This window comes from Theropithecus gelada, chromosome 4 (genome assembly GCF_003255815.1).
Source record: "Theropithecus gelada isolate Dixy chromosome 4, Tgel_1.0, whole genome shotgun sequence".
Taxonomy (NCBI): Eukaryota; Metazoa; Chordata; class Mammalia; order Primates; family Cercopithecidae; genus Theropithecus; species Theropithecus gelada.
The window spans coordinates 120,154,266-120,179,909 of record NC_037671.1 but is presented as its reverse complement, the minus strand read 5'-3'; the positions used below and the strand labels follow the sequence as shown (position 1 = coordinate 120,179,909).

The window sequence follows — 25,644 nt, the reverse complement described above, 5'->3', positions numbered from 1 at the left end:
AAAAATCCACAGTATATCTTATTCCCATGTGTTGCTGATACAGTAGTAAACCTTATGGTCTATATTAAAATCACAAAGTCTGTTCAGAACATGGCAGCTTCTGTTCCATGCTTCCATTTCATCTACTTGGCATATTAATTTCAGGAAAATGGCTGAAGGATACTCTGTAATGTGTCCTAAAATAGACTTTTTAAGTGCAACGTTTTGTCAAGTTATAGGTATTTTGTTGCGTTCATCAGGAGTCAATCATAAAAGTGGATTTATAATGTTAATGCCATATAACATTTATGGTTTTGTTTTTATAATAAGCAAGACCTTGTATTGGTTACCAGAAGATGTTACGTTAGAATGAAACAAGCCAGAAATAAGTAGAGTTTTACAACAGCTCTTGTATTTCACTCTGTATTATTCCCTTTGTATTATTAGCTCAGCCTAAATCACTGCAGCATGAAAACAGAGATACTCAGAAAGGACATACCATTGCTTGTCCATAATAGCATAAACTTTGAAGCTTCCTTACATATCTAAAGGAAAGCATCCTTCCTGTCACCCATAAATAAGTAGAGGTGGTACTATCAGCATAGATCTGCCTTCTTAGAGTGTGGGAGAGGCCAAGAGGAATAGGCTTGGCAAGGATTCTGACCCAGCAGGTTGTTGAGTAAGGAATTCGTTCTTGATGGATTCTTACAACAGTCTAACTTCCCACACTGGCTAAAGCAGTCAGCTCTCTGTAGCATACTCTGTCTCTATGATTACCTGCCAAATGCCTCCTGCAGGCCTGCAAAGATTAGTTACTTCAGGGGGAGTGGTTTATAACTCCACAACACTGTTTTGAGCCAGATCAATAATAACAGCGAAGGCACACAGCAAGCAGCCCTTGTTTTCTCTCTTAAAGAAACAAAGAACCCCACAATTCAACTGTTACTGACTGATCCTCGGCATCAGTTTAACACCCTTGTGATTGCCCTTATTTGTTTTCCAGATACACCATAATTTTTTGAAATATGAATCAGCTAAATGCAATTGTATTTTCAGAGATTCAAGATCTACCATACATTGTTGTCAATTTGCAAAGAGCCTGCTGTTTATGTGTCACGCACATGAGAAATTTCTGTTTTAACAATAGATTGGAAGGATGCATTTAGAAAAGTGTCTGTATTGTTTGCACATGTAAAGCCCAGGTGGGGTTAAGCAATAGAAATTCAACTAATAATAACAGTGATGATAACATGTGCTTGATTAAATGAGCTTTTCTTTCTTCTCTTCTATCCTACATAGAAGTTAATTTACATTTTAATAAACTGAATAGAAAATAATGGATTTGTTATATTTTCCTATGATGTGATCAAAGATAACCCTTTAGGGAAAGAGTAAAATATAGCGTCAGAAGAAACAATTCCCAGGTCCTAGACTTGGGCACAGGCAAGGCTAGACAGTTCTGAATCTTATCTCAAATTCTCTCTGGAAGAGCATAAAGAAATTTTAGCAGCCAGGCCTTCAAGCAAAATTGAGGGCACTTTATCCCTTTGAGGTCATCATTTAAAAAATGACCTGATTAATCTTCTTTCAGTAAATCTAAGAATCAGGCAATTTAAAGGAATATGAACTTCATTTTCTTTGCTCGATATTTTAACAATATAAAATAATTACAGCCCTTTCTATTTTGATCTGAATTGAGATTGTATCAAATTAAGCATTGAATATATAATTCTGTCAGGCAAAAATAAGCAGTGGAGAGCTACAAATGTCAAAAAATCAGAAGAGTATTTTCTCCAGGGGGAGTCACGTTTACCATTGTTTCCCCAAATGCTTCCTTGCTTTACGAGGAGATAGAATCATGCTTGTGGTGTCTGTTCTTTAATTTGAAGTTAATGCCAATAATTTAGATTTGGAAAGGTACCACTGGACCTACGTGCATAGTGATGGGGTTGCATTAACGAAATCAAACAGGCATCAACAAAGGTACTTTATTGAGCTAAACATTCTTTCAATATTTCTTAATTCTGAACATTCAAATGGGCACAATATTACTAAGAACTCAGAACAAACATTAATTAAGCTAATGATTTTTGCTAACGAATGTCCTGCTGTCTGTAATGGGACTGCTCCACTAGTTGGGTAGGGCTGCTGCATGCGTGCACAGTGCTGCCTAACAGGGAGTGCCTCCATACGAATTCCTCATCTGTCCTTGCTAACTAAGTCTGTGACCTTGAACTCAGGACCTCTGAGATGTTAGTGGGCCAGTCAATGTATTTCCTTCCCAAATTTAGATCCGAATAAGAAGTAGACCTAGGAATAGACTTGTGAGTGTACATAGAACATTCAAAGAAATTTATAAAAAATTAGAATTAATAAGTACATTTAGCAGCTTGCAGGATTCAAAGTTAGTATGCAAATATCAACAGTATTCCTGTATACTAGCAACAAACAATTAAAAAATAAAAGTATGCCAATTATAGTAGCATCAGAAAAATCAAACACATAGAGCCTACACACTGAAAAATAAATAAAAAAATTGCTGGGATAAATTAAGAAAACTAAATAAATGAACACTTTCTTCTAGAAATGCTCCATACCATGACCTGGGCAGCAGTTACATGAATGTGTACATATGTAAAAAGCTTTTTGACCTGTAAAGATTTCTGCCCTTTACTATATGTGATTTATACTTCAATGAAAAACAAAACTAACTGATAAACAAAAGACAAAACTGGATCGGGGACATGGTTTTGATATGTGCCCACAATAGACTTTTGAGTACTTGATCCCCAAACTAGATAGATTAACCTGTCCAGTCACTGATACGGCTGAACAACTACAGTCCACATTTACCGAAGGATGAAGAGCCAGTCCGAATCTTCGAGTCAACTGCCTGGTTCCAAATAAGAGGAAAGACTGAGCTGAACATGCCCTCTATTTGTTTTTGTTTTTTTCTAATCCACCAATAAGTAGAAACACTTCTCTCTTCCTAGTAGGTAAGAGAGGCTCAGAAATTAATGTGAGTCTGTTTACAAAGGGATAGTCTGTTTCCCTTTGTGAAGGGAAAGGAGGGTGTCCCTCCCCACCCATGACTTAGCTTTGCCCTTTAGTCTTCTCTTTTGCGAAATGGTGATAATAGAACCTATTTCACACAGTGGTGTGAATGGCTTTGCTAAGTACCAATAAATGTGGAATTGGAGGAACAAACTATAAAACTTTAGAGGGGGAAGAGATCTTCAGGAAGATAATCTCATCCATTTATGTTATCCATTTCTGTTCCACAGAAAAATATGACCCCTTCATTATTTTATTATTTTATATATTAGGAAACTGAGGCCTAAGGAGGTCAAGACCCTTGTCCAACCTTCATGGCTTTTTGGAAATACATTATTTTGTTTTTGTTTTGTTTTTTTTGTTTGTTTTTTGTTTGGAGAGGGAGCTCCTCTCTTGATGCCCAGGCTGGGTGCAGTGCCACAGTCTTGTCTCACTGCAACCTCTGCCTCATGGGTTCAAGCAATTCTGCCTCAGCCTCTCGAGTAGGTGGGATTGCAGGTGCCTGCCACCATGCCTGGCTGATTTTTTGTATTTTTAGTAGAGATGGGGTTTCACCATGTTGGCCAGTCTGGTGTTGAACTGCTGACCTCGGGTGATCCACCCATCTTGGCCTCCCAAACTGTTGCGATTACAGGCGTGAGCCGCGGCGCTCAGTCAGAAAAACATTGTTGATATGATATAGCAGAACTGTATCTAATCCCAGCTGCTCATGTGCCTCGTCCAGAGTTCTTTCTGCCTCACCACTCTGCTGAAAAACCATCCTAAATGACAGCAGATAGAGTTGCTGACCCTTCTCCCAGTCACCATAAATGTCCTGTTTTCAGAGGCTACCCTTTCTGTTCCTGTCCCCATGGAGAGCCTGTGTGCTGCTGCACTCAGGTAGCAGTTTATAATCTTTGTTGCGCTTTCACAATAAGAACACGATTACTATTTAGAACCAAGGCAGTTATTTTCATAACCCACTGTGAAGCAGTTAGGCAGGTATTCTTTTGAAAGTAAATAAACAGAGTCAACTGCAATTATTTGGTTCCATTTAACATATTACAAAAAGTAATGGTTTAATGAATCCTAGTGGTCCAAATAGTTAATGTACCACAGAAAATGATTCATAAAATCTCCTTCTCACTAATAACTCTGAGACAAGTGTTATGAAAAGGCACTAAACCCCAGGAAACCAAAGTGTTTTCACCTTCCCACCAAGTGACAATGTTATTGGTTTACAATTCTCTATTCACTAGCCATGAAAATATAGGATCTTTAGAGGACAGGGCATTCTATAGTAGATTTTGTTTGTTCAATAACAGACCCTTACAACATTATCTGGACGGTTGCTGTGGTAAAGGAAATGGCCCTGTAAAAGCCACATGACTTTCCAACTTTATGTCACATGTCCCTGCATGCTAGTTTATTAGACTTGGAGCCAGCAGGGCTGAGACTGAGGTAGTAGCTGAAGAGAGTTCTTCCTGACAGTAGGACCCCCTTGGGTGTACAGAGCCAGGGAACTGGCAGAGTAAGAGAGCACAGGTACTCACTTCAGATGGACACAAACACACAAACTTTGTGTCTATTTTGGAAAGGGGTGTGAGCTATTACATTGCAAATATTCCGCGGAAGCATGTATCTAGCTCCCCTCCTCTCTATATGGTGCTGACAGAATGGGCTTCTTTGTCATCGTTTGCTATTGGTAGATTAGGTGCCAGTACTTGCAGTCAGAGAGAGAGCTGTGCACATCTGGAATGATCCAGAAAGAAGTCCTAAACCAGGCTTGACAATGATGCCAGGGCACTGAAGGATGCCCTGTCCTCTGTCACCAGAAAAGTGTCTCCTCTGTAGATTTCTATACCTGCCCCTGCGTTACCACTAAGTGTGACAGGAAGAACAAGGACTGAGGAGGCATTTGGATCCAAATTATACCACATGCTTTCCTCACCTGTAAAATAGTGAGACTAATGTTTAGTTGGCAGGATTATGGTAAGCATTATAGCTCATTTATTAAGTATTGTATATAACAAACACTTAAGAAGTGGTAGCTATTATTATTATTATTATTATTATTATTACTACGGAGGCTCGCTCTGTCACCCAGGCTGGAATGTGGTGGCGCGATCTCAGCTCACTGCAAGCTCCGCCTCCTGGGTTTACGCCATTCTCCTGCCCCAGCTTCCAGAGTAGCTGGGACTACAGGCACCCGCCACCACGCCCGGCAAATTTTTTTCTTTTCTTTTCTTCTTTTCTTTTCTTTTCTTTCTTTTCTTTTTTCTTTTCTTTTATTTTCTTTTCTTTTTGTGTGTGTGCTTTTAGTAGAGACGGGGTTTCACTGCATTAGCCAGGATGGTCTCGATCTCCTGACCTTGTGATCCACCCGCCTCGGCCTCCCAAAGTGCTGGGATTACAGGCGTGAGCCACCGTGCCCGGCCGTGTTATTATTATTGTAGACATGAAGCTATTGCCTTTACTTTAAATGCTCTTGCCCAGATATTTGCCTGATTCACTCCCTATTCTTCTTCCATTATTCACTCAATGGTCCTCTTTTTGGTGAGGTTGACTGTAACCGATCAACATGATACTGTCTCAACATACCCATTTTTTTCTTTCCTGTTCTCTTTTATGTTTTTATGTAACACTGATTTGATTGTAATTATTACATATTTTTCTTAGTTGTGTTAATTTAAAAACATTTTCTGTAGCGTTTTACAAGAATTTAAGTCCTGTGACATCAGGTATTCCTGTATGTTTTGTCTGCATAATACCCCATTGACAAAAGCAGTGCCAGATATAGCATAGGTATGAATAAATATTTGTCAAACAAATCTTTTAAAAATTAGATAAGTGTGAAATTAGTTAAAAAATAATAACATTCTACTGACTATTGTTTGTATACACATATGTATACATCTATGTACTTATGTTTACGTGTGTCTATACATACATATTTGTACATTAATCTTACCCATAATAACCTCAGAAGATAAGACACAGTTAGAAGGCACCTGGCTTAAGAGAGATGACACAATTTGCCTGGTTTGCCTTTACACCTGTGTTCTCAAAATAATTATTGTCAACACTAACTTTCACTCTAAAAAATGACCCAAGTCATAAGTTATATGATCACCCTAAATGAGGATCAAAAGGAAAACGCTGGTCTCACAGATATACAAGAACAGTTCCTGTCTCAGTGCTGATGAATGAAGTATCCACTAGACAACCACTGGCACTGGCTTAAGAAATTTGTACTGGGGACACCAACATAATTTTTTATCTATGTAAAATACATCTTTTTTTTTTTTTTTTTTGAGACGGAGTCTCGCTCTGTCGCCCAGGCTGGAGTGCAGTGGCCGGATCTCAGCTCACTGCAAGCTCCGCCTCCCGGGTTCACGCCATTCTCCTGCCTCAGCCTCCCGAGTAGCTGGGACTACAGGCGCCCGCCACCTCGCCCGGCTAGTGTTTTTGTACTTTTTAGTAGAGACGGGGTTTCACCGTGTTAGCCCAGGATGGTCTCCATCTCCTGACCTCGTGATCCGCCCGTCTCGGCCTCCCAAAGTGCTGGGATTACAGGCTATAAAATAAATCTTAAATAGTAGTTATAAAAAACAGGAAGAGCAAACTCAGTCCCTAACAGATGATTTTTCATTTGGTAAAGAACGTTGTGTGTTTCTTCCGATATTTTTCTACAGTTTGATCCTGGTGATGGCTGTAATGACTCCACTTTGGATGATGGTTTTAGTATTGACCAGGACCCTTTAAGGGACTGCTGTCTTGAAGGTTATTTTGCCACTCAGTTTTTGTCTTTCTTTCTTTTTTCCTTTTTTTCTTTAACTCTCGGCAATTTCTCTGATTCTAGTAGCTTTAATATTTAGCATTTGGTCTTCTGGACGAGCCTATAAGGGCTTGCTTAAGAGTTACCAGGCAGATGGCACAAATTTACCTCTTTTATAGTCCCAGTAAGTTGGAGAGGGAGAGAAAGAAAACCAACAAAAAGGGCCGTGGGTTCTGGGTGACAGACATAAGCTACTCTGTTTAAATGACTCTGCAATTTTTGGAAGGAGGATCTTTGCTTTCTTTCTTATATAACTTTCTATACTTATTTTGTGTGGTTTGATTTTAAAATGCCCTTCCTGTCTTTCTGACTCCTCATTTCCACTTGGAAAATTTCCTTCCAATCAGGAAAATATTGCTTTAGCAAATTACACTTTTAACAATGTCCTATCATGAAAAGCTCAAAAATGGATTAAAATCTAATCTTCTTCCCCTTTAACCTAGCCTGGGTATTTTATATCTCACTCTCAGGGTAGATATAAGTAAATCTTTTTCAAGCTTTTGACTACATCTAAATAGATAGGCCTTTAAATAGAACTCTTTAAAAATGTCCATTTTCATCCCAAGTTCGACATCAAAGTCAAAACTCTACCGTTTCTTCTAAAGACTCAAACTGTCTAACTTCCTAAATATTCCTCTGCTAGTCTTAGCCTGGGAACCTTAGTGTCCAGTGACCTATTTAGGTTGCAACAAAGAGGGCAGCCAGCAGGGAGTGTGAGGAGCCCCATGTTGTTCTCAACCCCATATGCAGCTAAATTGCTGACTTCCCCACCTTCTAGTACTTCAAGCACACATCACATCGACCCCCCACTGTCAGTCAAATGAGGGAGGAAAAGTTCACTGCAGAGAGAAGCAAATTTCAGGAACCAACTAAAGTCTCTGAATTATGCCAGTGATGTTTCCCAAATATATTTTTTGTTTTCCAATCCTGTTACCTTTATTTCAGCAAACCCAGTTGGTCCCCAAATTTCTCATCCATATATATGTCCGGAAGTCTAGACTTCCAATATGGAGCTTATATCTAACACAATACCATTCTTGTGAACCTGCTTGGCAGTAGGGGATTTTTGATCACCTGTGACATAGGTAGAATTGATTGCAGGCTTTTTGAAATTCACAGGTAAAATCTAAAGGCTAAAATTAATGTGTAGTGTGACTCTTTCATCAAGAAACATTTTACCTGAGTTTCCAATAATTAGCAAATCTGATTTAAATATTTCTGCCCCATCAACCATTTATAAGAAGAGATTCATACTAACCAATTCTAACTCTGGAGTTTTGTGGCCCTGGAAATGAAAAAAATAGTGGAATCACCAAAAGAAAATACCATGGTTTAGATAATGCATAAACTGAATTTCTGTAAACTGTGGATTGTCATAAAGGAATAAAAAATGTTTTTTCAGTACCATGATATAGGAGATTTTTAATATAAATTCCTGTAAACAAAGGGGGAATAAGAGTTATTTTCGTTACTCCTTCAGGATTTCTTTACAATATTTGAAAGTCCTTTATTTTCACCCCTCTGGAATTTGTTTTATATCTCACAAAACCGTTATTGAATAGAGAGAATAAAACTGAATAAACTATTTGCAGGTGGAATCCACTAGAGCTAGCCACAAGTACAAAGCTTGCACAGGTGGGCTTGGCTTCTGCCAGTGTCATTGCTCATTCCCTTCCTCTGAGAACCCCCAAAAGCATTTGAGAATTAAACCTAGAAGCCTAGTCTTTATTATTGTGACCTTGGTAGTGATGTATTTTTATTGTTACAGGCAATGAAAGCTTAGAAGAAAACTATGTCCAGGACAGTAAGATGGGGTTTGTCATCAATGCCATCTATGCCATGGCACATGGGCTGCAGAACATGCACCATGCCCTCTGCCCTGGCCACGTGGGCCTCTGCGATGCCATGAAGCCCATCGACGGCAGCAAACTCCTGGACTTCCTCATCAAGTCCTCATTCATCGGCGTATCTGGAGAGGAGGTGTGGTTTGATGAGAAAGGAGATGCTCCTGGAAGGTAATCTTTTCAGTAATGAATCTAAATAACCTTGTGAGCCTTCCTGTGCCAGACAGATGGCAACTATGGCTTCATCTGGTTCCATGGTTTCTGGATGTCATGAGGATAGATACAACTAGGTAGCAAAAAGTCCAGGGATAATATCAGATGAAATTACCAAAGACCACACTACTTTTTAAAATATTAAAATACTTCTTTTTCAACACCTGATACCCAGTATTCTACTGGTGCCACCCCCTTACTCAGCTATCACTTAACCCTTTTTCCAGAATGCTTGGGACCTCCCTGCAAGCCCAGGAAACTAAAGAAAGTACACTTGGCCAACAGAAACCTCTCAGACCTTGCCAGTACCGGGCCAGCGTCTTTCTGATTGATTAACTATATACCATTCTGGTTATGAAATATTTTGACTATTACACCTGGTTAAAGAGCTCAATATGCAAAGAGAACTAGGTCCTGCATGTGTCTCCCTTCTCCTCAGGCTAACTTATGTTTCTGCTAACATATCTCGTGGAGCAAGAAAGGAAACAACTTTCTTTTTGGAATCGAGTCCCTATGACTTTTAAAGAATTAATCAAACAAAAAGCAGATAAAAAGTAAACCAAGGTAAATATGCATAAAATCCTCTCCAAGCCATTTTACATACAGTCTGCTCTGCAATACTTGTTTTGATACTACCAGTTGCTCAAGCATAATTGGTACATAGGAAATTTTGTTAGTATCAAGAATAGTTGTGTTCATTCATACGCAATTTCCTAGGAAAGGCATAATCAGAATGGCAGAAGAATTAACACCTTCAGGAGGAAGGAAAAAGGCCCTCAGCTTGGCTGCCACTCAGCAAGCCCAGGGCCTTATAGGCCCTGTCACCTTTCAGTGTATGATGTCCCAGACTTAGAGCTTTTTAGAAAAGCATATGCTGTGTTCAAGTGGAACATCAAATCATGTAATCTTCATTGCTGTAGGTGGATCATTGTCTTTCTTTTACAGATAATAAAACTGGGTATCAGAGAAACTAAGGAACTCACCTAATGTCCACAGATTGCAAGCTGTGGAGGCAAGTGCTCTCACTCTGAGGCTTCTAATCAGGCAACATCACACTGCCTTTTAGCAGATCCTAAAATTAGCAACATGGTTGGCAATCTTCTTTTTGTGTTTTGAGAAAGAGTCTCACTCTGTTGCCCAGGCTGGAGTGCAGTGGCGCAGTCTTGGCTCACTGCAATTTCTGACCCCCGGGGTTCAAGCGATTCCCCTACCTCAGCCTCCCAAGTAGCTATGACTACAGGTGTGTGCTACCATGCCTGGTTAATTTTTTTGTATTTTTAGTAGAGATGGGGTTTCACCATGTTGGCCAGGCCGATCTTGAACTTCTGACCTCAAGTGATCCATTTACCTTGGCCTCCCAAAGTGCTGGGATTACATGTGTAAGCCACTATGCCCGACCTTGGCAACCTTCTTAATGTCATTTCAGAAGTACTGTAAGGGACTGTTTGACCCTAAATAAGCCTCCATGTATCTCTTTATTGTCAGCTTGAAGTCCTGCACTTACGGAGTACCTTGTGAGACCTAACTGGATTCTCCCTGTTAAAATCTGACAGCTCTAGGAAGGATAAATGATATCAGTCATTGTCAGCAATTAAAATGATCAATTTATCAGATTTCTTCCAAGCTGCTAGTTAGGTGGGAACAGATTTTGACTGGATGCAAGTGGGGTAGATGGAATGATTCAGGAATTGGGCATGTGAAAAGCTTCGAGGAAGTGGTACCAGGAGCAACAAGTGGGTCTGAGATTCAGAACATTGACTACCTGCCTCTGTAAACCCTCTTTCATCCTGTGTTCCACTGGACACTAGGCTCAATAAGGGGTCAGAATTAGAATGTAAACCTTCCTTCAATGATTCCCAAAGATAGCATACAATGTGCCTAGCACAAGGCCAGATGCATTTTTGATACTTCATAAATTGAAGTTTACTCCCCTCTCTTTACAAGTTATCTAAAATGTAGGTGCATAATTTTAGCTTGTTTCTTCTCCATCTTTAATTAAATATTCAGATCTTACTTAAGCTTTCCCCTGGGTCTTTTCTTAGGGATCATATCCTTTTGCTTGCAATTGGTTAGCATAATCCGTTTTCAATTTCTGTTTCGAAAATCTCCCTGTACGTCCTCCTCCTGTCATACCAGTGTTCATGCTTTTGGTCCCGCTTATAATTACTTCAGTTAATCATCACACAACGTAAACTGAATGCATTGAGAGGATGTTGTGAATATGTAATTTATAGCATAAAAAATTCCAAAATAAAGATCAACATGCCTGGAAGGAACCCTGGGGTCAAAAGAAAAGGCGGTGTTCAGTAATACACGCAGTATGAGGAAGGCTTTTTAAAACGAAGTCAGTAATTTTTCCTTGATATTTTTCAATAGATTTTTTCCCAGCTTTTAGGACTTTTTTAAAAAAATGTGTTTTATACCAAAATATTGTGAATTTTTTTTTGTTTCTAAATGCTAATGAAGTGTGAACTGATTTCTGTTATGAAAAAGCAAATGAGGAAGCTAAAATAAAGTCTTTGGAAACCGATTTAAAGGAAAAAGACATTCTAGAGCCAGCATTGTAGCGAAGCCTTCTTTGTGAGTATGTGAGAAGCTGTAATAATGTAATCTGAAATAAAACACAAAAATTCCTGGAAATGAAAATGGAAATTACTCACATCAAGCACTCACAACAGTACAACAGGTTCCATAGCTCTAATGAATTTAAAATGGAAAGATATCAGAGGTGTAGATTAGTGTCGTTGATCAACAGGATAAGTGTAAGCCAGCAGCCCACAGTTAATTCTCACTTGGCTATCACTCAGAAAGATACTCTAAAGAACTTTCTGGTACGTCTAGCAACTGAGGGATAATAACTCTCTATTAGTCAAAAGTCCACACAGCAAAGAGATGAATAATGTGCTCTGGGTGTACCATTCCTCTCTTCTCATTCTAAGTGCATTTTGTTTACCTGGCAAAGGAGAGCTTTCTTTACTTTCCCAGAGTACCCTATTCTTTTAGGGGACAACTATTTGTAGAAATTGCAAGAATTTGGAGGTGGAGAAGCCATTAGCTACCCTGTGGGTGACAGAATGCATTTGCACATTAAGAACAGGCAGAAGAGACAATCAACTGACATTCCTTGTCTAGATAAAATAATAATAATAATATTAATAATAATAAAAGTCTAGGCTAGATACAGACAATAGGTTTCAGATGCCAACTTAGTTTGATTGGCTGTAGCCTCCTGGAGTGGTAGGCTGAGAGGGATTGTGAGCATGAGTCAGTTTAGAGAGAAATAATTGCAGGAGGGATTAAGCAGGGGTGTGTGAGATGGGAGAGGGATGAAGAGAGCTGATGAAGAAGAGTATGTGTTGATTAATTGCCATTTCCTTCAGTCAAGCACAAAGAGCAAGAGTTCATGACTCATCTTCCACTCCAGGAGGATGAGCACTTTGCATAGGTACTGCAGAAAAGAAACCCACTTTGCAAAACTAGTAAGGAGCAACCAAGCATGCAGCTTTGGGAAACTGCAACATTAATTATAGAGTGAACAGCAACATGGAAAGGAGATGTAAGAATGCTGGAGTTCCCATGACTGAGACATAAATGATTATGCCAGTGCAAAGTTGTTCTCTAGTATTCATGTAGTAATGAAAATAACCAGAGTATTTTAGGACATTAATAGTAATAGAAATAGGAATGAAATCATGCTATTGCCTTATAGATTGTCTTTCTTCATTTAGGATGCTATAGCAAAATATCATAAACTGCATGGTTCACAAATAACAGAAATTTATTGCTCACAGTCCTGGAGGCTGGAAAGTCCAAGAACAAGGCACCAACAGATTTGGTGTCTAGTGAGGGCCTGCTTTCTGGTTCACAGATGGCGCCTTCTAATTGTTTCCTTGTGTGGTGGAAGGGGCAAGAAAGCTTTTTAAGGCTGCTTTTACTAATCTCATTCATGAGGACTTTGTCCTCATGGCCTAATCACCTCCTGAAGGCCCCTCCTCCTAATACCATCACCTTGGGGGTTAGGATTTTCAGCATATGAATGGAAGGGGGTGAACATAAGCATTTCGACCATAGGACATACGCATTTGTCCAGATTATAAAGTAGCTTTTTACATGCCTATCTTAATAAATCTCCACAAGAATCACATGAAGCTTAAAGAGTTTAGTGGCATTCCTAAGTAGTATAATCTACTGTTAAAATGTTAGAAAAGAGACCAGCTTGTACATTCCGATGTTAGATCTTGTGTTCTTTAGATTGTATCGGAGCATGTCCTATATCATATATATACATGGTGTGTGCTGTATAACATGATGTTTTGATATACTGTGTGTATATAGTGAAATGATTACTATAGTGAAGAGTTCTAAGTGTCGGTTTTGCCATTGTGTAGTGTTCCGGAATTTCAAATAACTGCAATAACTGATACCAGTTATTTGGTTTCAAAAATATTTATCCTAATCAGGGAAGAGATTAGTTTAAATGTCAGTGCACAAGACATTAAATCCTCAACATCCTTATTAATTAAAGGTGACTTTCTCAGATTTCTTGCTCTCAGCACCTTAAAAAAGGTTCCAGACTTGATAAAACTCACCCCTTTTAATACAGTGTAATGAAAATGACAATTGAATGTGAAAAAGAAATTTGAGTTAAAGTAATCAAATAAAAAATTAATGTTCTTATTGATACTTACTCAAAGAATAACTTAGTAAACAATAATTTGAAGGACATGATCAACTTAGCAAACATAACATTATTTTTTTGGAGGATAAGCAGAGAGAAAAGTACAAGAGTAATTTATATTTTAGTGAATATGGATGATACTCAGAGATTGAAGAATGGAATATACATATTTGGGATAATCAGAAGAAACATAAGAAATAAACTAAAATATTGGCACTAGCTGATGTAAGATGATTCTAGCTGTTTTCTTATTTCCATTATTATCTACTTCCCAACTTTCTTTGTTTTCTACATTATGTCTATATTCTATAAGACATGCACGTTGTGCTCTTTGTAGGTATGATATCATGAATCTGCAGTACACTGAAGCTAATCGCTATGACTATGTTCACGTTGGAACCTGGCATGAAGGAGTGCTGAACATTGATGATTACAAAATCCAGATGAACAAGAGTGGAATGGTGCGGTCTGTGTGCAGTGAGCCTTGCTTAAAAGGCCAGATTAAGGTAAGCCACAAATGCATTCTTGCATGCTATCTGTGAGGTGGTCGGCTGCCTGGACATTAGTAAAGAACAACACGGACAATTTTAAAAACATGACTGTCAAGAAAGGGTGTGCCACACTTACAGTTTTGGCTCTTGAGTTTCGGTAAAACTGAAAAGACAAAGATTAGGAAACAGAGTGGGTAAACTCTTACAATATTTGCATAGTTTTTACTTGAATCACAATGATGGGCTGGAATCTTCAATACAATCTAGTCAGGAAACGGATGAGTAATCAAATTTTAAAAATCAAAAACAGAAGTAAATGTGAAAACCAAAGCCAATAATAGTGCTTAGTCATAGTTCTAGCTATTGTTAAAGAAAGCAGAAGCTGAACAATGCTAAATAAGCAAATAACTAAAATACCAGAAGTTGAAATAAAGTAACACAGACTGGTTATCATTTTCCGTTTCTCTACCAAGTCCTTTGTTTCTTCTGAGACTGGCATTTTTTTTTTTTTTTCAATACAAGAGAGTGTCCCCACTTTCTCACTATTTTCAGGAGCTATTTGGAGGGTGGAGTGGGGCAAGTGAATAACTATGACATCACTATATATAGAAAATGACAATAATCAAGCATCAAATCCTCAGTTGGGTGTGCTAAAGAGGCTTCTTGATGGAGAAAGCATGGAGGCAACACTCTCCGTATCCCAGGCTATTTAAAACCAAACTGGGTGATGCACTAGGAAATGGAGCATAGGGGAGGGATTGTGAATGGCAGGATATGGATTAGAAGACCTAATAGGTCTTTCGCATCCCTAATTTTCTGTGATTCATCTTGAGACACAGACAGGCTGTCACGTAAATGTCTCACAGCACAGCTGGAGCTGGGGTAAATCAGGCATGAGGCTCTGGCTCCCGCCATGCTGACTTGCCGCCATGCCATTCGTTGCTTGGGAGCTGCAAAACCACGCATGCAGGAGAGATTCTCTGATAAGTTCATGGAAGGGTCCCCAGGGCAAGAATCTCGTCATATAATGCTAAGTTTAGACAGAGGCTGGACATGCTTTATCTCAACTGACTAAAGAAAATGCAGGATCTGCAACCTGTAACATCTTTTGGTAGCTGAGAAGAGCTATCCTGGTAGACTCAAATTCTCAGTCACTCTAGTCACTTGGACAAAGAAACAAACTTCTGAGATGAATCATCCTAGTTTTAAGTATCTTGTGCCTTCTCTGCAGAAGTTATATTAAATTATTTAATAGTTGTTATGACAACCAGTCAATCAGTATAGACTCCATTCTCATGCTGTGACATGGTATTGGAGGCCTCATGCCATGGCTATGGTAAATCTTTGAATTGGTGGATTATGGGAAGATTTGGCCAATGTGTCCTACATGGCTGGGGTCACGTGGGGGATTCAGGAGATATGGAGACACTGCTAGCTTCCAAGCAGTGCAGAAGTATTTCAGTAGTCTAAGAATGTGTAAAAGTAGTATGTATGGGCTGATTCCTGTCTAGGTGGAATATTTCCACATGAGGCTGCTGATGATATAAGGTATGTTCTCTGAAATCCAGAGGCCACAAATTTCTCCTTGCCTGTTATCATGAGATGCCAGACCAAGGCATTCTGGTTGCATCATCTTTTTTAGATAGTGGGAAAAAATAGGATATCTGTGGACTGAAGTCATAGGTGGGGAGAGGACAGAAGCCCTGAGCACATGCACTTCTGCCACCCAAAGGATGCCACATGTTGGCTCAGGCTGTCTCTCCAGTTTGGGTATAGCACTGAGGTTATTGTGCAGACAATGACTGGGAAAGAGTTTTTGGAACTACAAAGTTCAGTTTTGCAGGTTATATGGAAAAAATAAAACCTGGCGAGGAAAAAACAAATTGTTAGGATTTGCCGTCCTTTCAAGCTCCCTTGAAAGGAAGGAATTGTGAAAATTCCTTACTGTTACTCTGACTGCCAGGTGGCCGTGAATGGGTGCTCACATACCACGTGTGCTCCCCCTTACACCTTCCAGAGGAGAGGCCTTTGTTTTCCCCAATTCAGGGGCAAGCCTGTCCGCATATGTCCCTGCACCTAGACCCTGAAGTATTGCTACCATCATGTTTACACTATGCCCATGCGTATTATCGAAGGAAATCCCAGAAGTTGTTGCTGAGCCATTACAGAGCATTCACTATAAATGCAAAGCACCTGGGGGCCAATATTAGAAAATTGTATATACTGCAGAAAGAAAATGTGCGTGTTCTCAATACCAACATGGAGTGGAGGTAATGGGGGATGTCTGTTTTGTTTCTCACAAGCACCTTGGGAGGTATGGAAACAAATAAAATTTGAGTCCCATTTACCAAATAATACTATGCACATTCTAACATCACTAATTTGCCACCTACCAGGCCTAGGATGCATACAGCCAGATCAGTAGCCACTGTCAAGATATAAGAGAAACAGGCAGCTTACAAGGTGATTGTAGGACATACATTTGTATTAACTGGGAAATACAGCCTTTAGGAAAGGGTTATTTGTTTTAAATATCAAATGCCATTTAAATGGCTAAAATAATAATTTGATGTCTTTTCTGATAACCCATAGAACTTTCTTATGATCATTTCCTTTGAATTTGTCAAAAACCCAGTTTTCTTGTGTTATTGATTTTTAGAATTACAAATGTATCTTATAAATACAATATCTTGTGGAGGAAGAAATAATTTCAGTCATACCACAAACACAGGTAAATAAAATAATACTTTTTATTGTTGTGTGTAACCTTAGTGTCCTGTCAGGAAATAAAGAGCCCACGCCAGATGGTTTACTAGGGGAAATTTAACAGAAGAAAATGGTTACCAAAGTAAAAAGGGGTACTGAGGCAACTCAAAGGTGACCAACAGCAGTGTCTACTCCCACTCCAGAGCTAGAAAGACCCAGGGAAACCTCGGAGCTACTACCTCTGAGCTATCTCTGAAGTGGGAGAGTGAGGGCACCCTGGCTTTTCTCTTCTCCTTTTCTTTTGCCTCCCATTAGTTCCTCTTACTTTACCAAATCCATCCAGAAGACAACTGGCAAGAGATCCTGGAAAATGTAGTTCACAAGTATCTTCGCTCAGGTTCCCTTGAACCCTACTAACTATGCAAGGCTTAATTGCTAATACGTTAATGGAAGATTCAATCCTAGAGAAACAAGAATGAGGGAGAAAGGGAAGTGAGATATGGAAGGATGGGGGAAAGCAAAACAAAACAAGGTGACACGTTATTGAGGAGGAGATTGCTTCACTGCACATAACTAATCACGTTGCCTCAAGAGGTCACTGGATAGGCTATTCAGACTATTGGAGGAAGGATGGGAGAGGAATGAATGTGTTCACTTCATCCTCTTTTCTGCTTCGTGTGGCCAAAGGTTATGCTCACAGGAAGTTACATCACCAGATCCCTTCAGGCAGCTGCTGAGGAAGCCAGAGCCCAGGCCCTGTAACACAGCGCTTCTTCAGATTCTGGAAGCAATATGAGGAGTGAGAGCCTAGGTGGGTCTCCTATGGTCTGGCCTGGGTCCTGCTACAGTGAGTCCAGCAGGGACAGTTCTGGAACCCAGAGCCTACTCAAAGGGAGGGAGAGACAACTAGAGATGACAGAGATGAAGGAGCAGTGTCGAGACTGCAGTAGCAGACATAACAGCAATGTCTAGAACTCTCCGAGTGTTGATAGCCAAGGGCCCAAGACACAAGTGCAGCCAAAGAGAGTATGCGGCGACAGATAAAATCTGAACAGTGTTGTGCAGGCAAACATCAGGTACCTGGTGTGTGTGTTGATCTCACATACAGAACCCACTGCTGTTTTCCTTGCTGTAGTGAAGGACAGGAAAGGGGCAGAAAGGGGAGGAAAGGTAAAGGAAAAGAAAGTGCTGGAAAGGAGAAGAGAGGTAATCAAGATCAGGCACTAACATTGGTCAAGTGTGTTCTTAAGCAAGTACAATAGATGCTTTACAGACATCATTTCAATTACTCCTTAAAATGACCCTTTGAAAGCAGGTATTATCATCCCCCCATTTTATAGACGAGGGAATCTGAGACCCAGAGGGATTGAGTCACTTGCCCCTAAGCTCTCAGCTAGAAATTGCCAAAGCTGGGCTTGGAGCCAACTCAAAGCTGTTATCATCCCACGGACACATGTTGTTCAACTATCTTTCATTATATGAACTGGCACATTTCCTACAAACGCGTATTTCAATTTCTAAGCCTTATTTTTTTCAATAGCTCACAATAAAATCATAAGTAAAGAGCCACTTTTAAAATTCTGAGGGAACAGAATCCAGAATTCAGGAAGCAATATTTGTGAAGGAGGCTGGCAGAGTTAATAGAGACTGAGACATTGACAGGGAAGTGAGGGCAAGGATACTGAAGATTGATTTCACTGGCCTCCTGTTCTTTCTCCCCCCTCTCCTCTTCCTGCTCTCTTCTGCTTTCTTTTTCTCTTAAGTTTATATTTGAATTCTTTTCTCCAAGATGTTGGTTTTGGTTTGGGAGGTTGAGGTAAGAGAATAGAGATAATCTTACCTCTTCCTATCATCACCCAGCCAATCATGACAGAATTCTGGAGATAGTAGGTCAATGTGGCACACATCATAAATGTTTCTCCTCATTTACACATGCCCTGCTGTTGTAAAGTGGCACCTTATTTATATATAACAAAGTCCACTCACACATATCTTACACATTATAGACTTCAGAATTAACTTTTCATTTACGAGATAAGACATTTCATCTGATTTCTTGGAATTGTCTACCAGAGAAATAAAATGTTCATTTTAAAAGGCATTAGAAATGTAGCCCTAACAAAAGAAGCCTGCTTAATTTAAACCTCTAACATGCTCCTTGCTCAATTTTAGCTTCTTATATGACTGATTTTTCCCATGGATGAGCAAAGAGGCCAAAGAGCAGATTCACTGAGAATCAAAGCAAAGGGAACATGATCATTCTCATTACGACCTAACATACCCTTAAAAATGGATGGAAGTAAGAGAGGTCCACTAAGAAACCATTTATATTTGGCTGGAATTGGAACGTTAAATATGCCTAGGTTTGTGCCGTGAGCATTATTAAATAATGCTGCTACAGGAGTTCGTGTCTGGCTTTTCCTGTTAGTAGATACAGCCACTTGAGAGAAATCGCCAGTGGAGAAAACTTATAATTTCTAATAATATCCTTCTTTAAAAAATAAAATTACTCATATTAATTTTCAGATTGACACCTTTCAACATAGGCCATTGATTAAAAAGTAGCCAAGTTGTGTTCGGTCATGTCTCTTCAAGCCTCTGCAGAGACTGGGATTAAAGTCTCAGATTCCAGAGCATTTGTCATCATCAGCAACCTAAGATTCTTCCTTAGCTCCCTTATCTTAACATCATTTCCCTCTTCCTCTGTACATTTTTCTGCTATTCAAAGAGCTCTCTATATTTACAGTTGCTTAGTTAGCCTAGCTTCCACATTACTGGGTAAAAAATGCTGTTTATCTGGAAGCTTGGATACCCATTCTCCCATTCTTTACCACGATAGTCAAGCAATTAGTACAACCCTACTTTTCCTAATAATAAGAAAAGGAATGTGATGAGGTGAAAGTGATACTCTAAACTTAATATAAAATCTGTATATGTGTCTATGTATGTGTATGTATGTACACATATGTGTGGGTGTACTATTAATATATTTCTACTATGTGTAATCAGTTCTTCCTGTTGCTTTATACAGAAACAGCTACATGAAATAGATGTGTTCTCAGCTATTTAAATAGATGATGTCCTCAGGGAGAAAAACAACTTTAATAATGTGATAGATGAAACTAATATTCTATGGAAATCAGCTAGATGAACTTTGAAAAGCCTTATGATTCCACTTACTTTGCAGTGATGGAAACATTGCAACATGTTTGTCAAAATACAAGATTCAAAAAAAAGCTATAACACCATTTCCTGATAAGAGCTACCACTCGAAAGATATTGCCCCTCTGATCTCGCTGGCAGTGGTTGGAAGGTTGAGGGAATGGGAGCCTAAAAAGGCAGAGGAAAATGGTGTTGGGAAGAGGATAGACAACGCATCAGCTTCCACCTTTCCTACTCCCACATTGAATGCAAGTAGCTCATCTGCTGATTTACTTCTAGGTCACATTGTAAATAATGCTGGGTTGATGATTTTATACTCAATTTTTCCATCTGCAATTGCTCCAAGTTCAGAGTTCAAAGTGTGTCACATTGTGGCTGTATTTCCTTTCACCTCTAGCTATTTATTTTTGTTTGTAGAGGCTACACCATAGAATATAGAAATAGTTCCTTTCTCCTCCAGTGCATGTGCTTCAAAATTGCTTGTATGCATTTGCTTTCCTCCAGACAGTGTGAGGAGGAATGTTCTCTTGAATATGATAGAAAGAGAATTGTTTAGACCGAAATCTACCTCAAGTAAATTATCTTATTCTTCAAACAATCATCACTATCTGATTACTACCTGATTGGCACTGGCGTCTCATGACCCTGTCCCCATGACCCAGTCCAGCCAGCCCCAGCTGGCAATAGCTTAATGAGATTATTCCTTTTTCTTTAACCATTTCATGCCTCCTAACGTGGATTATCTTTGAACACTTTTCACATCTGTAATGACTATTTTTATTCTTGTTCAGCTGTGTCTTATAATTTTGACCAAGTTAATGAATACCTATCTTTTGTTCTCATTTGGAAACATAAAAGAAAATATTAAAGAATAGTACAATGATTACGCACATATCCACCAATCTCATTCAAGAATTATAAATCTTTTAGCATATCATGCCTCTCTCTCTGTCTCTCTTTCTCCCTCTTCTATTTTTTTCAGAACCATTTAAAAGGTAAAAATATCAAATTTTATACCTTAATACCTCAGCTTTTATCTTCTAATAAGGACAATTCTCATATAGTCGTCAAACCAGCTAAGAAAGTTAACAATAACATCTTCAGCCATATCTGTCACATCCACCCCAGCTTTTTCCCTCTTTGTGAATCAAAACAAGCTAACCATCTAAATCATATAGTTAATGTAACCATTTTGGCATCTAGTAAAACAATGGTTCAGTTCCTCCACTGTGTAATATCTTCTCAATTCTACTGCAAAATGGCAAGTTCTGAGTACAAATTGCCCACAGGCATATCAAAAAATCACGTACCTGAGAACTCTATGATTACGTAATGATGAGATCTGCCTGTGCTACTAAAATTTTGAAAAGGAATCAAAGCACAAACATTGTCTTTAGTGTCTTATTGTGAATGTAAAAAAAAAAAAAAATGAAATTACTATAGTATCTCTGAAGGAGGGGAAACTTCGCAAACACAGGTCAAACTGAAAAATTCCATGGAAGTATCATTAATTTATCCACAACCACTCTAAGTAATGCCTATACCTTCATCACTCCCTCTCTGACCTATATCTGTGCTGTTCTCTTGCTCACTGAACTTTTCTGTTATTACCTCAGATCCAGCCCCTTCATCACTTTCAGGGACAGATCCCCATGGAAAAACACTGTGAATCATGGGCTATTGGGCAGAACAGGGGACACAGCAAGGCTGACATGTCTTTGGTGGCAGTGACAAAAGTGGGGCACATTTAATTTTTTAAGTAGACATTTATTGAAGTATAATGTACACACAGAAAAGTAGCAGAGGACAGCACAAGTATGAATATGGAGGGTACGCATCTTACCTAGCCTTACTCTAGCTGTCCACTCTGTCTAGAGCACTCTCTCACCAGATAGCTACGCCCTTTCCCTCCCTCAAGATTTTGCTCAAATGGCAACATCTTAGTGGGACCTTACCTGACCACCATATGCAAAATGGCAACCCCATATTTCAGGTGTCTTCCTAACAGGACGAGGACCAGAGAAATGCAGGCACCTATGGTACAGACTTCAAGAAGGCGGTCACTCTCAAGGTCCTGCAAGCTGGGTGAGGACTTGCATGTCCCTGAGGGAGAAAGTCTCTTTAAATTTGGTCCCTAGACATTCTCCTTGCCTCATCTTGGTTTCTTCCCTATGACCTATTCCTCTTTCTTGCTTTAGTTTTTCCAAACCCTTTTTTTCCAGAATGACAGCTCCTCAAAGGTGGGGATATTATCTGTTTTGTTCACTGATTATTTCCGGCCTTGATACAGTGCCTGACACATTGTATGTAGGCTAGGCAATCAAATGCGTATTTCAAATAAATGAATGAATGGATGAAAGAGTCAATGAATGACTGAATACATATGCTCTGCATAGGCATTTTTATTGACACATAATAATGGTACATGTTTATGGGGTACACATGACATTTTAATACATGCATACAATATGTAATGATCAAATCTGGGTCAGTGGGATATCCATCACTTCAAATATTTATCATTTCTTTGTGTTGGGAACATTCCAAATGTTCTCTTCTAGCCATTTTTAAATATACAAGAAATTATTGTTAACTACAGTCCCCCTGTTGTGCTATCAAACACTAGCATTTATTTGTTCTATCTAACTGTTTTTTTATTTTTTATTTTTTATTATACTTTAAGTTCTAGGGTACATGTGCATAACGTGCAGGTTTGTTACATATGTATACTTGTGCCATGTTGCTGTGCTGCACCCATCAACTCGTCAGCAACCATCAACTCGTCATTTACATCAGGTATAACTCCCAATGCAATCCCTCCCCCCTCCCCCCTCCCCATGATAGGCCCCGGTGTGTGATGTTCCCCTTCCCGAGTCCAAGTGATCTCATTGTTCAGTTCCCACCTATGAGTGAGAACATGCGGTGTTTGGTTTTCTGTTCTTGTGATAGTTTGCTAAGGATGATGGTTTCCAGCTGCATCCATGTCCCTACAAAGGACACAAACTCATCCTTTTTGATGGCTGCATAGTATTCCATGGTGTATATGTGCCACATTTTCTTAATCCAGTCTGTCACTGATGGACATTTGGGTTGATTCCAAGTCTTTGCTATTGTGAATAGTGCCGCAATAAACATACGTGTGCATGTGTCTTTATAGCAGCATGATTTATAATCCTTTGGGTATATCCCCAGTAATGGGATGGCTGGGTCATATGGTACATCTAGTTCTAGATCCTTGAGGAATCGCCATACTGTTTTCCATAATGGTTGAACTAGTTTACAATCCCACCGACAGTGTAAAAGTGTTCCTATTTCTCCACATCCTCTCCAGCACCTGTTGTTTCCTGACTTTTGAATGATCGCCATTCTAACTGGTGTGAGATGGTATCTCATTGTGGTTTTGATTTGCATTTCTCTGATGGCCAGTGATGATGAGCATTTTTTCATGTGTCTGTTGGCTGTATGAATGTCTTCTTTTGAGAAATGTCTGTTCATATCCTTTGCCCACTTTTTGATGGGGTTGTTTGTTTTTTGATTTTTTCTTGTAAATTTGTTTGAGTTCTTTGTAGGTTCTGGATATTAGCCCTTTGTCAGATGAGTAGATTGCAAAAATTTTCTCCCATTCTGTAGGTTGCCTGTTCACTCTGATGGTAGTTTCTTTTGGTGTGCAGAAGCTCATTAGTTTAATTAGATCCCATTTGTCAATTTTGGCTTTTGCTGCTGTTGCTTTTGGTGTTTTAGACATGAAGTCTTTGCCCATGCCTATGTCCTGAATGGTACTACCTAGGTTTTCTTCTAGGATTTTTATGGTATTAGGTCTAACATTTAAGTCTCTAATCCATCTTGAATTAATTTTCGTATAAGGAGTAAGGAAAGGATCCAGTTTCAGCTTTCTACTTATGGCTAGCCAATTTTCCCAGCACCATTTATTAAACAGGGAATCCTTTCCCCATTTCTTGTTTCTCTCAGGTTTGTCAAAGATCAGTTGGCTGTAGATGTGTGGTATTATTTCTGAGGACTCTGTTCTGTTCCATTGGTCTATATGTCTGTTTTGGTACCAGTACCATGCTGTTTTGGTTACTGTAGCCTTGTAGTATAGTTTGAAGTCTGAATTTTGATATGCATTAACCAGTCTCTCTTTATTCACCCCTCTCCTTTCCCCTTCCCAGCCTCAGGTAATCAGCATTCTATTTTCTACCTCCATGAGACCAACTTTTAAAACTCCCACATATGACTAAGAACATGCAATGTATTTCTTTCTGTGCTTTGCTTATTTAACACGATGTCCTCTAGGCTCATTCATGTTTCTCCAAGTAACAGGATTTCATATACCTATTGGCCATTTGTATACCTTCTTTTGAGATATGTCTATTTAGCTTTTATTCTCATTTTAAAAATCAGGTTATTTGTTTTCTTGCCCTTGAGTTGTTTGAGTTATTTACATATTCTGGTTATTAATCTGTTGTTGGACGGATTGTTTGCAAATATTTTTGCCCATTCTGTAGGTTGTCACTTCACTCTGTTAATTGTTTCCTTTGCTGTGAAGGAGCTTTTAGCTTGATATAATCTCATTTGTCTACTTTTGCTTTTGTTGCCTGTGCTTTTGAGGTCTCATCCAGAAAATCTTTGCCCAGACCAACGTCTTGAAATGTTTCCCCAATATTTTTCTCTAGTAGTTTCATAGTTTCAGCTCTGACATTTAAGTCTCTTATCCATTTTGAATTTACTTTTGTATATAGTGAGAAATAGGCATTTAGTTTTTTTTTCTTCTGCATGTGAATATCCGTATTTTCTTAGCACCATTTATTAGAGACTGTCCTTCCCCCAATGAATTTTCTTGGAGTCTTTGTAGAAAATAAGATGGTTGTAAATATGTGAACTCATTTCTAGACTCTATCTTCTGTTCCACTGGCCTATGTGTCTGTTTTTATGCCACAATCATGCTGCTTTAATTAACTACCTGTGTAGTACATTTTGAAGTCAGATAGTGTGATGCCTCCAGCTTTGTTCTTTTGCTCAAGATTGTTGGGTTATTTGGATTCTTTTGTGGTTCCATGAGAATTTTAGGATGTTTTATTCTATTTTTATTATTTTAACTTCCCAGAGGGTACAAAGTTTTTTACATGGATAAATTGCATGCCACTGAGGTTTGGTGTGGGGATGATCCAGTCACCCAGTTAGAGAGCTAGTATCAGACAGGAAGTTTTTCAACCCATGGCCCTCATAGTAGTAGTCCCCAGTGTCTGTTGCCATCTTCATGTCCATGTTTACCGAATGTGTAGCTCCTGCTTATAAATGAGAACCTGCAGTGTTTGCAAGTTTTCTATTCCTGAATTAGTTTACTTAGGATGATGGCCTCCAGCTACATCTATGTTGCTGCAAAAGATGTGATTTTTCTTTTTTATGGCTGTGTAATATTTTATGGTGTATATGGACTTCATTTTTCTTTATCCAGTCCACCATTGATGGGCATCTAGCTTGATTCTATGTTTTTGCTATTGTGAAGAGTGCCATGATGAATACATGAATACATGTGTCTTCTGTGAAGATTACTATTGGTATTTTGATAAGGATTGCATTTAATCTGTAGATCACTTTGAGTAGTATAGACATTTAAACTATCTTATTTCTTGGAAGCATGAACATGGAATATCTTTTTATTGTTCTGTATCCTCTTCAATTGCTTTCATCAGTGTATTA

The 25,644-nt window shown here is 39.0% G+C and overlaps 1 protein-coding gene across 1 annotated transcript in view; it reads left to right on the top strand.

The window, feature by feature from the left end:
• Positions 1-25,644, top strand: part of GRM1 (glutamate metabotropic receptor 1) — a 169,679-nt gene that overhangs the window by 73,078 nt on the left and 70,957 nt on the right. The window contains exons 5-6 of the mRNA XM_025382365.1: positions 8,619-8,865; positions 13,923-14,091. Of these exons, the coding sequence (XP_025238150.1) occupies positions 8,619-8,865; positions 13,923-14,091 (416 nt within the window). The remainder of the gene's footprint in view (positions 1-8,618; positions 8,866-13,922; positions 14,092-25,644) is intronic.